This window comes from Lindgomyces ingoldianus (assembly GCF_010093535.1).
Source record: "Lindgomyces ingoldianus strain ATCC 200398 unplaced genomic scaffold BDR25scaffold_44, whole genome shotgun sequence".
NCBI lineage: Eukaryota > Fungi > Ascomycota > Dothideomycetes > Pleosporales > Lindgomycetaceae > Lindgomyces > Lindgomyces ingoldianus.
Window position 1 is genome coordinate 63,510 of NW_022985205.1, and position 12,976 is coordinate 76,485.

Sequence of the window (12,976 nt, forward strand, 5' to 3'; positions counted from 1 at the left end):
AGCTATAATAACTGCTCTAGTTAATATCTAGCTTATTATAAAGCTTAACTTATTAAAGTTATATGTGTTTTTATTTTAAATACTATACTTAGCTTTTATGTTAGCTACTAAGTAAAACTAGCTTTAAATAACTTTTAGATCTTTATAAAGCACTTTTTTATAATTATACTTATAATTAAACTTTATTATAAACTTAGAGTAGTGCTTAACCTACATACTAGGCTAGTTTAAGCTAACCTAGCCTAGATTACGCTCTACGCGCAAGGAATTAGCTATATTAGCTATAGCTGCAAGCCTAAGAAAAAATCTATATATAATAAGCTTAAGTATGTACTTAACAACAACTTTTTTTTTAAGCTTAGTTAGATTTTTTAATTTAAGCTAGCATTCTGCTTCTAAAGGCTGTCTAGCGTGTTAATTGCTTAGTGTTATGTAAGAGACATTATAAATAGCTGCAGCGTGTTATAAGAAAAGTTTTAAGTCTTATTTAAAAGCCTAAAGAGTAAGCTATATTTAATGTTTTTTAGAAGATTTAATCTAGTGTTGTTGTTAAGGCATTATGTAGATAGGTAGAGTGTGGTAGGGGCTTAGCAAAAGTGGCCAGCCAACCTGTGTGGCCGGCTAACCTGTTAGGTACGTTATGTTTTATTTAAAGGCTGAAAGTGTAAGCTATATCTAATTTTTTTTAGCACATCTAAGTAGTGTTGTTAGAAATGCACTAGTGTAAGAAGAGTAGTTTAGTGTGGTCTTAGTAAAAGTAAGTAACTTAGGTGTGTAAGCAACTTGTCTATAGTGTACATTATATAGCGTAAGTTTTAATTTTTAAATATTGTACAAAATAATAGCATTTAGATTTAATTCTTTACTTTCTTATTAACTTTTATAAACTGTTGTTATGCTATTTATCTTATAAATAACAATTTAACTATAACTTTAAAAATTAAAAACTTTCTAATAAGCTAACTTTAAAACTAGATAAGGTGCTTAAGAACTTAGCAAGCCTGTATTAAAGAATTACAATCTTAGATATAAATCCTCTTATAATATAACTATATAATCTATTTTACTACTACATAGTAGAGCAGCGTTTATTTAGCTAGCAAGAATAAAGTAGCTTAAAGTATATAGTCTACGTGAATTGCTACTAGAGTAATTTGTAGTTAATTAATTATATTCTTCTAACGCTTGCTTTTATAATAATTACTAGTAGAAATTGCTCTTCTAATGCTTCTACTACATATTTTAACTTCACCTACTAGTTTAACTTTTTAAGCCTAACATAGCACTAGTAGATAGTAGCATCTTAGTCTTAAGTATCACTGCTTTGTAGCAACTTACTAGTTGAAAAATTACTATTTAATTATTTAACGGTTTATATAAATGTTATAATTTTTCTAAAGGTATCTATATATCTACTTAATTATATAGCTTTTTTAGAAGCTTAGCTCTATTAGCCTAATATATATTAAAGTTAATTTAAAGTTAATTACTTTTACTAACATAGTTATTATTTACAGTATAATAATAAAGAAATACAAATAGCCTTATTAGGCATTTTTACGTCTATAAAACAATAATGCAGCTTTAGTAGATGGGTGTGCAAGAGGCTGAGGGAATTAGGTGTAATGCGGGGTGGAAAATTTCGCGCCCAGTCGAGTTTTGCCTCTTCAACCGTTAACAGTCCGTCACACTTTCCCGACTTACCGAGTGCCCATCGCCTTACTCATGAAATTATTTCTCTTATGCATCACGCTGCTGCTGATCGGGCGTAGATGGATGTTTACACTATCATGCTTGCGGATAACTGAGATGATGGTTCTTCTCTCGCCTATCCCGATACGATCTCGATCGCGCGTCCAAGATAGGTCAGTCGGTCCCTTATCATCACGTCGCCTAAACGATTCATTACTCCTAGTCTGTTATGGGAGAACGAAAAACGACCGGCAGCAGCAAGTCTAGAGAGCACGTTCAAGCATTTCTTCTAGAATTTCAAACTCGATTTCTATCGTGTCGTGTGAAAGGAACTGCAGCGCGGATCCAATGTTATCTCCGAAGGTGCTATTGACCACATCTCTCCAGCATCAAGATCATACTCTATGTCTCTTTTCAATCCAAATTGCGCCTTGACTCAATCATGACGAAGTTCGTGCGTCGAATTTCTTCTCCCTTTTCAGAAGCTCACGGCTTTTCAATTTCAATGCTCTCCTCTTTTGTTTTATCTATTTCTGTCTTCTCAGGATCAGGAGTCGCTTCAGCATCCTGAACTTGTTCAACATCTGCCTTTTTCTCGTCCTTTGTCTTGATGTTCTTCCAATCAACTCCAACGGTTCCGATACTTGCAATACACAGCAAGATCAGTGCGACCAAAAATGGCTGCGACAGAGCGTCATTGTAGGCGACTCTGATTGACCTCAGCGTATTAGGATCTTGTGTCAAGCTGGTGATCTCTGTTGCACCGGTCTTGACAATGCGAGCTGGATCGATGTTGGCAATGTTCTGCAACTTCTGTGCAAGCTTGTTGGCCCATAGATTCTGAGCCACGCTGACAAACACTGCACCACCGAAATTTTCAGCGAAACAGAGAAGTGCTATGCTGCTAGGTATATCGACATTCTTCGAACCTGCTTGGACAGCCACTATCGCTTGTTGGATACCAAGTCCAACACCCACGCCAAACAGAATCTGATATCCAATCAGTCTGCTCGTTGGAGTATCAACGTCCCATGTGTAGATCAGCCCTGCACCAGCCGCTCCTAGTGTGATCGGAGCAAACATGAATGGGTTGTACCAGCCAATTTTGCTAACAAGGAAGCCGCCGCTCATGATGCTCAAGATGATACTAATCATGAACGGTAAAAGGTCAATTCCGGAGTGTACTGCCGAAGCCCCACGAATCGCTTGAAACCAGATTGGAATGAAGTATGCCATGACAAAGAAGGAGGCACTGACGCAAAAGGAGTAAAGAGCAGCGCACATGGTGTGCCGTGAGGTCACAGCTTTGGTATTCAAGGTCGCGTTGTCGCCCATGAAGGGTTGCACTATGGCGAAGCCGAGAAGGAGAACACCAAAAACTACTAACAAGGCGATGATTCTGCCATTACCCCATGGGTATGTTGTCCCGCCCCACTGGAGTGCCGACAAAAGACATATGATTGATGGAGCGAACAAGATCGTGCCGATAGGATCGAACCGGAGGAGGTATTCTTTCCAAGTCTTGCTCTCCTTTGGAGGTGACGCCGGAAGCTGGAGGAAAAAGATCAATATGAAGACTGTAATGCCACCAAGAGGCAGATTGATGTAGAAGCACCATCTCCAAGCTGCGTGGTCGGTCAACGCGCCTCCCAGCAACGGCCCCACTATGCTCGCCACGCCATAGACAGCAGTAATTAGTCCAATGAACAGACCTCGTCGTGCGAGCGGCAGAACTGTCGATATCGTCGTGAGTGCACCGGTGAATATTCCAGAGGCACCCAATCCGGAGATGGCGCGACCAGCGATGAGTGCAGCTGAGGTCGGAGCGACCGCTGAAATCAAAGATCCAATCTCAAACAAAACGACGCAGGCGATGAAGAGCCATTTCATGTTCAAGAAGCTGTAGAGTCTTCCGAAGAACAGCTGAAATCCTGAGACGAATAAGAGGTACGCAGACCCATACCATCCCACATCACCCAAGGAGCCGAAGTGATCCGTGATTCTAGGTATGGCGGTGGCGATGATGGTGTTGTCGACTGCAATACAGAAATTCGTCAGTTGCAAGCTGAGGACGATCATCGTCAGCTTGAATCCCGTCGCATATTGCGCTTTGTCGTCTTCGCCCGCTTTCGGTTCCGGAATTTGGCTCCCACTGGTGGAATCGCTGCCTCCAGCTCGCTCTGTGCTTTGCTCAGTTCCGGTCTTGTTCTAATCTCAGTCGTGGGACATACCGTCAGCATGGTTTGAAGCCTTGGAAGAGACACTATCTCCATTTCGTTCAACGACGTCAATTGCGGGTGCCTCTTTCGTGGTCAAATTGGTAGACATGACGATTTTGGGAAACTCTAACACCGGATTCATACACGGCCTTTCATAGATATTGGAATGCCTTTGCAAGCCTTTCAATCTCTAAGTCTCTTAAACGATCAAGAGATTTGCTTTTGGAGTCAATCACGGGCAAGTGCGAACATAGCTACACTGCTTTAGCACGCCAAAGATCCAGTCACTGCTGCAAGAGCTTGGGGCCACCATCTGTCTTTCCGACCTCACGTAAGAAGTCCAGACTTCATGTAACTAATGAGCAAGTTTCTCCCAATCAGTCTCACCTCAAGACGCTAAGCACGACGCAGTATGTCTTGGGCATTACAAGTCAAGAGCAAGCTTGCAGCTTGGAGGCCAACCCTCAACAGAAAGGTCTTGCAGTAAGAATCTCAGCCTCAATCGGCTATACGAAGAACGACACAAGCTGTGCTGTGTAGCTCTAGCTGTGCATATCTTTGCTTTATCGATCATTGGTAGATAAATGAGCAAGTTTGCGCCATGTCCATCGGTGGGTCTATAGTCAGAGTCTTAGTCTAAGTGAACAGTGAGCAATTTTGAGGTATATCGCTAGCAGTGAGCAAAGGAAAAAGAAAAATAGAACTGCATGTGATAACAATGCAATGTGATATCAGATGCAGACTGCAGATTCCACGACCAGGAAATCTAAGCGAGGCACTTGAAACCTGGTAGGTGGTTCCACAACGGAATGCGAACACCACCGAGTGACGGGTCTCGGACGGTTTGAGCTTGGACCCCGACGGTGTAGACTGCAGGAGCAAACATGCATGAGGGGTAAGTGCAAGTTCATCATGGGGTTCTTGAATCTGCAGGGCAATGCAAAGGGCTACCCGAGCACGAATATTGAGGTAAACAGACTCCGCTTGTAATGAAACTCTGCATATCACTAGAATTAATACTGTCTACACACCGTTCACCAGCCCGTCCCATGCCTGATATCCAGTAGTCTCGCATATCTTGTGAAATGCTCATCCTGCTGCAACATCTTCAGCTCCTCCGGCAGGGTGCCCAGCTCGAGCTCCACGCCGCCATCAGCCCTCAGCGGATGAACGAGGGAGAATCGGAAGCGCCTATGCCCACGCTCAATCTGTGGGCGCACGGCTTCTGGCCTTCCTCCGGCAAATATGCCCTCTCCAAATGAGGAGAGATTGTCTTCCTGTTCCCACAGAATCATGTTAGAAATCATCTCGTTCATGTGCTCGAGACCCATATTCGCAGTCGCTGGCTTGGTGTAGTCCGTCATGGAACGCAACAGTGTGTACGCATCGTGTACTAATGCAGTGTTAACTTTGGCGATTGTTTTGCGAATCAGATATGCAACTTTGGCAAGACTTGTGTTTGGCGAGCACAGCTCTTCCACAGGCATCATCGTGCGACTCATGATGAGCAAGCTGCCCATATAAGTGGACGGCAAATGGCCCGAGAAATAGAGCCTGCCATCGATTGGAATTTCGAGAATGGAAATTTCGTCCGGACCAAAAGTTTGGCCTCGGTGTTCTTTAGCCACGAGATATCTTGCCCTGATGGCTGTTTGCCACAGAAATGCCTGGACAATGTCGCTGATAGAAGGAGTCTGTCCTTTGACTTCAGGGTGGCTATTAACATCACGTTTGAGCTTTTGCAGATTCTCGCGGGAGACCAAAAAGAATGTGCTGGCCAAGGAACGATCAGAAGGAGCCGTTGGCCATTGAGGCTGCCGTCGATAGACTGGTCTTAGATCATTGAGTGAGGCGCCTTTGAGGATTGCTTTGTTCCTGCTTTCCCGTTCTTCAGCACTGTAATCCGGTGGGAAGAATGGCAAGAAGTCCCACACGGTATTATCGACTTCATGGACGGCCTTCACATGTCCCTCATGCTGGTAGAGAATCTCGGGCAGGCTGTGGTTGAAACTTTGAGGATCATACCAATCACACGTTGCTGATTGATCCCCCTGCACGTACCTGCAGCATTCTGCCCAGACCCTTAGAGCTACCATGACGCCCAGTCCATCGAAGCAAGTGTGAATGAAGTTTGTGGCCAAAATGCATCCGCCCTCGATGAAGTTCGCATGAGCAACCATTACGTCGGCGGGCATGCTTGGGAACGGATAGCAATCGAGGACGGTTTTGTCTTCGTAGAGCGGAGGCGGAAATTTGCTGTCTCGCATCGTTGAAAACGATGGAAGGACTTTTGTCATATCCTTGTAGACTAGCTGTCTGGGATTGGAGGTGGTCGCCATTGACGGAGGTGGTATCGTGATGGCGTATTCGCCCTTCTTGTAGCCGAACTCGTGCTCTGAAGCGTGCATCATCTTGCCGTCAAGCTCTGGAATGATCTGGAAAGCACGACACAGACCAGCTTGCAGACGTTCGAAGGCTTGTTGAAAGTTCGAATCAGGAGGCAACGCAAAGAAGAAGGTGAAACCCATGTAATGATTCGGGTTCACTGCATCGAACGGGTTCATCTTGAATCCCGTCCGTCGCTGGTATTCGTGTATCGCATTCTGAAGGCCATCATGTCCATTCGTTAATCCATTGACAGGTTTCATGATAGACTTCTCGGATCCTTGGTCGTTCGGTCCATTGGCTTGCCCGTTGGCTTGTCCATTGGTTAGTCCAGTTGTCTTTGATTCTGCTTGTTGTTGAAGTATTGTCCCAAGCTGTGCTGAGAATTTGGCGAGTGTTGGATTTGCATATAGATGCCTGGGAGCAATCTGCTCCTGTAACCCTGTAGATCCTCGAATGGTTCTGATAGCTTGGAACACAAGAAGAGAATCTAGTCCCATATCGAAGACATCCTCATCTGGACTGGCGTTCTCAATTTCTGGAATTACCGATGTCATAATCCTTTGGACAGACTGCAAGATGGTCTCATCTGAAGTTGTGTCAATTGAATACTCATCGTATTCCTCATTAGCCGGTGCTTCATCTCTTGTAGCATAGAAACGATCGATGAAGTCTGTATAGAGGTCTAGAGTTGCTCGGCGCTTGATTGTTGACTTGTCCGTGCGGATGAAGGGTTTATCTGGCTCTGCAAAGGCAACATAGTCCCTCTGAAACCTGGTCTTTTGGAAACCAGATGAGTTCGCTCGCTCCACCTTCTCCCAGATGCTGTCGAACAATTCGTTGGTTCTGGCCGAGGGGTCTTTCAATTCGATGAGCAACCCGGCCTGCGGTTTACCTTGTCCAATGACAAGGCAGCCCTCGATTGCAGGATGTGTTGTGATCAAGGCCTCTGCGTCCAAAGGCGCAATCTTGTATCCGTTGGACAAGACTACGGCATCATCGCTTCTCCCCGTGTACGCATATAGATATGGCTTGGTGGGATGTCGTTTGTAGAGATCTTTGAGATTGACAGATTGTTGATCCGGAAACGTGTAGAAGACGCCTTGGAATAAATCCCATTGAGGATTTCGATGAACCCAGTGCTCGTAGACGCCTGGCTCGATTTCCTTGAACTCGAATCCTGCGAGAGGATGAAACGCAAACCAATGCCAATCTTCTCGTGTCGGCCATAATACGCCCATGAATAAACCCTCCGTAGTTCCTGTCAGGTTGAGAACTCTGACGACATCATTGACTTTTGTGACAATGCTAGGGCTAACAGGACCTAAAGTCGCGGTTCAAGTTAGCTTTATTATCAACCTTTTCAGCCATCCCTGTGCTGCTTACCACCGGAAACACAAATGAATTTGGCCTCTGTAAATTTTGCCAAAACTGCTGGAGTCTCGCCTAATTCGTCTCCAAGTGATGGAACGAAATGCCAAATATCAATTTTGGCATGATCGAGCAGATTTTCGACCAGCGACATGTTAGGCAGGACTCCTGGAGGACCTAGAACGCAATGAAGCTTGAAGAATGCCGGTACGACAATGTCCATGAGCATACCAGCACCCTGAGGTTTTCAGAAAGTCAGCATTCAATCCGGCTTCTAGTATTACCAGCACGAACTGGCACGAGGTGGGAAAAAGAGAAGTTTACTTACATGACTCATGGGAAATGAAGAGTAAATTGTGTCCCCTTCATTCCAGTTATCAGTCCACGGTTTCAATCCGTGATCCCCATCAGTTGGCGGCAGCAAGCGTACAGCGTCCAATGACCCAATCAACCCATGAGTCCATGAGATCGGTTTTGGAACTCCCGTGGTGCCAGATGTATGTGTGATACAGAATGGCTCGTGCACCGCTTCTTCAAAGGTCTTTGTAAATGGAAATGGTTCGGTAGTCTCTGCATCGAGAAGCTCTTCTAGTGAAGGTAGCTCTAGAATCATCATGGACTTTTGCTTTGTGAAAGCCTCAACCAGAGGAAGCGTTGCTTGTCCGTGTGGTCTGATCCATATGTCGCATTTCGCGGCGTTGAGAACCGCTAAAGCACCCTCAACATTGTTTTTAGGGGACAAAAACAAGGCCTGCAAGGAGAAGCGTAAGTTAACATTTCATGTTTTCGGATTTACCTGCTGCACAACTTACCCCACAATTAGCCTTAAGAGCACCGTAAAGTAACAGAATGTGTCGCAAATCATCTATACTCTGAATTAGCAAGACCAGTTGCCCTCAATATCACCAGTCTAGCTTACGAGGGCCGATGTATCCTATCGGCAAGATCCCCTTGTCGGATCTATCCTGATGTGCACCATTGCCATTTTCTTGAGCATCATTGCGCCCTTTGAGTCGATCATGTAGAAACCAAGCCGTTTTGTCCACTGCTTTTGCAAATGCACCAGCAGTGATCGTTCGGAAGTGGGCAGTCTGATCTGGAAATGAGGCCAACGAGTATATGACGCGATCGGGCTCGGAACGAGCCAGGCTATCCAAGATCTGAGGTATCAGCCTCTTGCCATAGATCTGCGTGTTATCAATAGCCATTGCGGTCTAAGAATGAAAGGATATGTGTGAAATTGATCTTTTAGGCAGTTGACCAGTATGGTCTAAGACTGAAACCTGAAAATGTGATGAGGTTAATAACGATAGCTTATCAAGCCTCCATGGCTTTCGGCGGGATCTAACTTTCAGATTTGCTAATGTCATTAGTTTCTACCTTGCGAGAGCTAGCTCGAGCACTTGAGTCAGATACATGGTTAGCTTGGACTGCCGCAATTGCGATGCAAGAGATATGTGGTATTTTATTGACAACACAGTTGAAAAAAGCTCACTACAAGTCAATACGCAAGGGTCCCGCATGGATCGGCCCCACTCTTCGCTCCAACAGTGGAGCTGCAAAACTGAAGTAATGCGAGCAAGATTTCATATCTGTTCAAGACATAGCCTCCTAACCCACTACTTTCACGCAGCGCAATACGAGTGCCAGCGATCTCTGACGCTATGGATGGAAGGATGCATGTAATCCTTCAGACAGGAATATCAGCACTACGTCTCTAGTCGCTTGCATGGATAAGCGAAGCGAAGGATTGAGCACATTTTTGGTGGAGGCGGCGAGCATTTGAGCTGTATCCGGTCAGGATCTTGAAAATCGCTTTATACTCGCTGACCAAGCCGATCATGCAATGTTTTAGACTTGAATTGAGGTTGCATGTTTGTTACGGTAGAGGACTGTATTCTTACCGCATTCGCGTGGCGGTGGTCTTGGGTCACTCGCGTTATAAAGTCACATACTCGAGCTCAGGGAGCAACTACATAAGTCGTGATCAAGAATGCGAGTGTCCTAGAGGAGGCATTGATCGAATAAGGTCAACATGATTTAGCTCTGAACATCTAAATTCCTCTCTACACTTTACAGTTATGGATCCTGCCCCAGATGCATCGTCGGCGACCAGCAGCCAAGTGCTGAGCGACAAATCGTCCCCCGCCCTCTCCGACAACGAGTCCTCCGATAGCTCGGTTGACAATTCATCACAATCGAACACCATGTCGAAGATGTCTGGAAGCCCAATCAACAATGTACCAGACCCAGAGTTCTCTGAGAAGGACACTATCACCCTTATGTCAACCAGGATTCTGGAAATCATCTTTGACTATGCTCTAAACAAATTCGACGACTGTCGAGACCGACTCGAGGCCGGAAGACCCAGGTTCATAGAAGTGCTTAATGAATTTGTAAGAGCAGGAGCCCAGATCGATATGGCTCTTCCAGCATTTCCCTTCAAATCAGCCAACAAAGTCTACAAAGCTCTGGGTTTTCTGCCCGACAAGGCTGAGGAGATCGCCCTGGCACGGTTACACAACATGTGCAGACGCATTGAGGAGATTTACGAACCAGGTGCCAAAGTTGTCATCATCTCGGATGGGCTTGTCTATAATGGTTTGTTCCACACAAAACACCTGGAGCACGTGCTGACGCGCATTGCCAGACTTATTAAGCATATCTGACAGACATACCTGGCTGTACGGACTGGCTCTGCGAGCAATGGCTGTTGAAAAAGGATTCACCAACATTGGGTTCTCCAGGCTCCGAGACTTTGTTTCTTCCGATTCAGATTTCAAACTGCCAGAATCGTTGGACGAGATCTCTTATGTCGCCAACGCCACGAACTTTCGTCGATTCATCCTCAACAAATTTGGTAAAGATGACTTGGACGTTGATCACCTCATTGCTGTTGATGAAGATACCCGTCTAACGTATCAGGGATATCGAAGATTCTTGATGTCAGATTTGAGGCACATTTTCACCCTTGGAGCAGATCGGACCAGTAATGCGTACAAAAGGGAGACGAAATATCTGGCCAAGCAGATGCTTGTTCGAGGATATGTAAGTAAATAGAGCACGAAAATACGAAGAAGTGGATTGCTGACTATATCATTTGGGACAGGCTTTTGCGGGAGCAATCAAGCACAACTTCCCGCATCATTTGCGGCTCTCTATCCACCAGTCTACCGGGGAGCACAAGGTTTCGATGAGCTTGCTGAACACCAAGACTGGATTCACGACTCCTTGGCATTGTAGTGTCGCTCTGATGGCCGATGGAGAATGGATGAGCGCTCCGATGGGTGATTTCAAGGAGAATCCCAGGATGAAGATCGTTGACGAGAATGGTCGCCCAAGCTACTTCCGAGAAATGACAGAGGAAGAATTTCTAGAAGATCGAAGACAAGCAGAAGAAGCAGCACGGCTTATTGAGAAGCCAGTTGTGAAAGAGCTCCAGAAGCCAGAGAGAAATGAAAACTTTGTTCAGTGGGAAGGGGTGACTTGTGATGTCAAGAATGGCGGCAAGACGAAACGACTTCTGGATCAAGTAGACGGATGGCTTAGGGGCGGAACGTTGACGGCATTGATGGTATGTGTTCCCTAATTCATGCATAGAACCACCTACTGAGCGACTCTTTCAGGGGGTCAGCGGCGCTGGCAAGACTATACTGCTCGATGTATTGGCCAATAGGTCGAATTCAGGTGTCGTCCACGGTGAGATCTTGGTGAATGGCCAGCCTCGGAACATGGCATCCAAGAGTCTATCAGCAACGGTCTATCAGCAAGATCTGCAGTTTTCTACTGCGACGGTCAAGGAGGCATTAATCTTTAGTGCTCTTTTGAGGCAACCAAAGACGAACCCTTGCGTCGAGAAGATTGCCTATGCTGAAGAAGTACTGAACCTCATCGGTATGGAAGCACTTGCCGATACAATTATCGGAGCATCCGGAGAGTGTGAGTCGCCAGATCTCCGGGTCATCGAATACTTACAATTCGACAGATCTGAACAGCGAACAGAGAAAGCGGTTGTCAATTGGAGTTGAGCTTGCTGCCAAACCCACTACCCTGCTCTTGCTCGACCAACCACTTGCAGGTGAATATTATCGGCATAGATAGTAGATACAGTCCACTGACTTGGCACGCTCGATTGTAGGGCTCGACAGTCAAGCTGCTTTCTCCATATGTCAGCTTCTGCGCCAACTTGCACAAAATGGCCTGTCTATCCTTTGCGTCGTCAATCAGCCTTCTGCACGACTTCTCCAGACATTTGATCGACTACTCCTGCTTGGCAAAGGAGGGAGGCAGCTGTATTTTGGTAAGATCGGTCTTTCTTGCAAGACCATGATTAGCTATTTTGAGCGGAACGGAGCCAGGCCATGCAATGCAGATGAGAACCCTGCAGAATGGATGCTTGATGTCACTTCCTCAACCGAAAACTCCAACGAATCACAAGACTCATCAGAGATTTGGAAAAACTCTCCAGAGTGCAAGGCGATGAAGAGCAAGCTTGCTCAGCTGAGGAAAAAGTTCTCAGCAGGAACGGATCTGCTCGACGGCTCTGACACTTCAGATGCGGTTCAGCAGTCAACGCCAGGGTTTGATGCAATGGCCTTGCAGCGTAAGTCAACAATTTCTGCTACAAGACTCTCATCTTGGACTTACAGTGATCTAGGCGCTTTCTACAAATACCATTGCTTGGAAAACATGCAACTGCGGGCTGCGTCTCCTACAGATCCCGTCGTATCTTGGCTCACAAATGGGGCTGTTTTACATCCACCAGCCTATCTTTCATGAAGAGAAAGAAGACAGAGATATCGTTCTGATGTCAGTTCGTTCCTTACGCTTCTATCAACTTGAACACGTGAAAAAATTGTTAGGGAGTGAGGCGTTTAAATGGATTTGACGGTTTAATGTGATGAATTGGTGGGGTTGAGGTTTGATTTTTAACGCAGTGCAGGTAGACTACAGCAGACGATTAAAGGGTAAAGCAATAATACTTAACTAAGAAAATTTTCCTGCACCTTTATACACTCTATATAGTATTAAATTAACCTATAGATCACTTCTATAGCTTAATATAAGCGTAATAACATTATTTTAGCATCTCTAGATAGTGTATAGACTTGTTTTAAAGTGTAGTTATTTGTATATTACAGTACGCGGTTACTCTTCTATTAATCTAGCTTTATATTCGAGAGAGCTTAGTAAGTTTATTAAAAAAAAAGCCTTATAGTAAGTACTAGATTAATGTTGCTACTTAGGTAATATTATATATAGCAGCTTAAAGATTAAAATTTTTAGTAACGTATCTTATAAGCAAGTTA

General features: G+C 45.0%; 4 protein-coding genes across 4 annotated transcripts; 2 read left to right on the forward strand and 2 right to left on the reverse strand.

Moving 5' to 3' along the window:
• Nucleotides 1–1,908: 1,908 nt before the first annotated feature.
• BDR25DRAFT_296449 (MFS general substrate transporter) lies at nucleotides 1,909–4,132 on the reverse strand. The gene is made up of 2 exons (XM_033688922.1): nucleotides 3,924–4,132; nucleotides 1,909–3,872 (listed from the first exon to the last, which is right to left on the reverse strand). The coding sequence occupies exons 1-2, from the start codon at nucleotides 4,051–4,053 to the stop codon at nucleotides 2,179–2,181; spliced, it is 1,824 nt and encodes a 607-aa protein (XP_033541381.1). The 5' UTR covers nucleotides 4,054–4,132; the 3' UTR covers nucleotides 1,909–2,178.
• On the forward strand, nucleotides 4,078–4,901 carry BDR25DRAFT_361377 (uncharacterized protein; the record flags this gene model as incomplete). Its single annotated transcript, XM_033696403.1, has 6 exons — nucleotides 4,078–4,153; nucleotides 4,180–4,445; nucleotides 4,492–4,522; nucleotides 4,574–4,700; nucleotides 4,738–4,743; nucleotides 4,781–4,901. 6 exons carry the CDS (start codon nucleotides 4,078–4,080, stop codon nucleotides 4,899–4,901), a joined length of 627 nt encoding a protein of 208 aa, XP_033541382.1.
• On the reverse strand, nucleotides 4,892–8,989 carry BDR25DRAFT_271515 (acetyl-CoA synthetase-like protein). Its single transcript, XM_033687260.1, has 5 exons — nucleotides 8,587–8,989; nucleotides 8,480–8,532; nucleotides 7,996–8,418; nucleotides 7,683–7,905; nucleotides 4,892–7,620 (listed from the first exon to the last, which is right to left on the reverse strand). Exons 1-5 carry the CDS (start codon nucleotides 8,873–8,875, stop codon nucleotides 4,946–4,948), a joined length of 3,663 nt encoding a protein of 1,220 aa, XP_033541383.1. The 5' UTR covers nucleotides 8,876–8,989; the 3' UTR covers nucleotides 4,892–4,945.
• Nucleotides 8,990–9,556: 567 nt separating this feature from the next.
• On the forward strand, nucleotides 9,557–12,734 carry BDR25DRAFT_271517 (uncharacterized protein). The gene is made up of 7 exons (XM_033687261.1): nucleotides 9,557–10,268; nucleotides 10,318–10,715; nucleotides 10,777–11,241; nucleotides 11,294–11,606; nucleotides 11,653–11,745; nucleotides 11,806–12,270; nucleotides 12,325–12,734. The coding sequence occupies exons 1-7, from the start codon at nucleotides 9,749–9,751 to the stop codon at nucleotides 12,444–12,446; spliced, it is 2,376 nt and encodes a 791-aa protein (XP_033541384.1). The 5' UTR covers nucleotides 9,557–9,748; the 3' UTR covers nucleotides 12,447–12,734.
• The last annotated feature ends 242 nt before the right edge of the window (nucleotides 12,735–12,976 follow it).

Excerpts from the sequence above, each read along its gene's own strand:
- BDR25DRAFT_271515 (XM_033687260.1), bottom strand. The coding sequence starts at position 8,875 with ATGGCTATTGATAACACGCAGATCTATGGCAAGAGGCTGATACCTCAG. Across the intron at positions 8,419-8,479 it reads CTCTTAAGGCTAATTGTGGG|GCCTTGTTTTTGTCCCCTAA; the intron begins GTAAGTTGTGCA and ends TTCTCCTTGCAG. Across the intron at positions 7,906-7,995 it reads CTTCATTTCCCATGAGTCAT|GGTGCTGGTATGCTCATGGA; the intron begins GTAAGTAAACTT and ends TGAAAACCTCAG.
- BDR25DRAFT_296449 (XM_033688922.1), bottom strand. The coding sequence starts at position 4,053 with ATGAATCCGGTGTTAGAGTTTCCCAAAATCGTCATGTCTACCAATTTG. Across the intron at positions 3,873-3,923 it reads GGCTTCAAACCATGCTGACG|AGCGAGCTGGAGGCAGCGAT; the intron begins GTATGTCCCACG and ends AGCAAAGCACAG.
- BDR25DRAFT_271517 (XM_033687261.1), top strand. The coding sequence starts at position 9,749 with ATGGATCCTGCCCCAGATGCATCGTCGGCGACCAGCAGCCAAGTGCTG. Across the intron at positions 11,242-11,293 it reads GAACGTTGACGGCATTGATG|GGGGTCAGCGGCGCTGGCAA; the intron begins GTATGTGTTCCC and ends CGACTCTTTCAG. Across the intron at positions 11,746-11,805 it reads GCTCGACCAACCACTTGCAG|GGCTCGACAGTCAAGCTGCT; the intron begins GTGAATATTATC and ends GCTCGATTGTAG.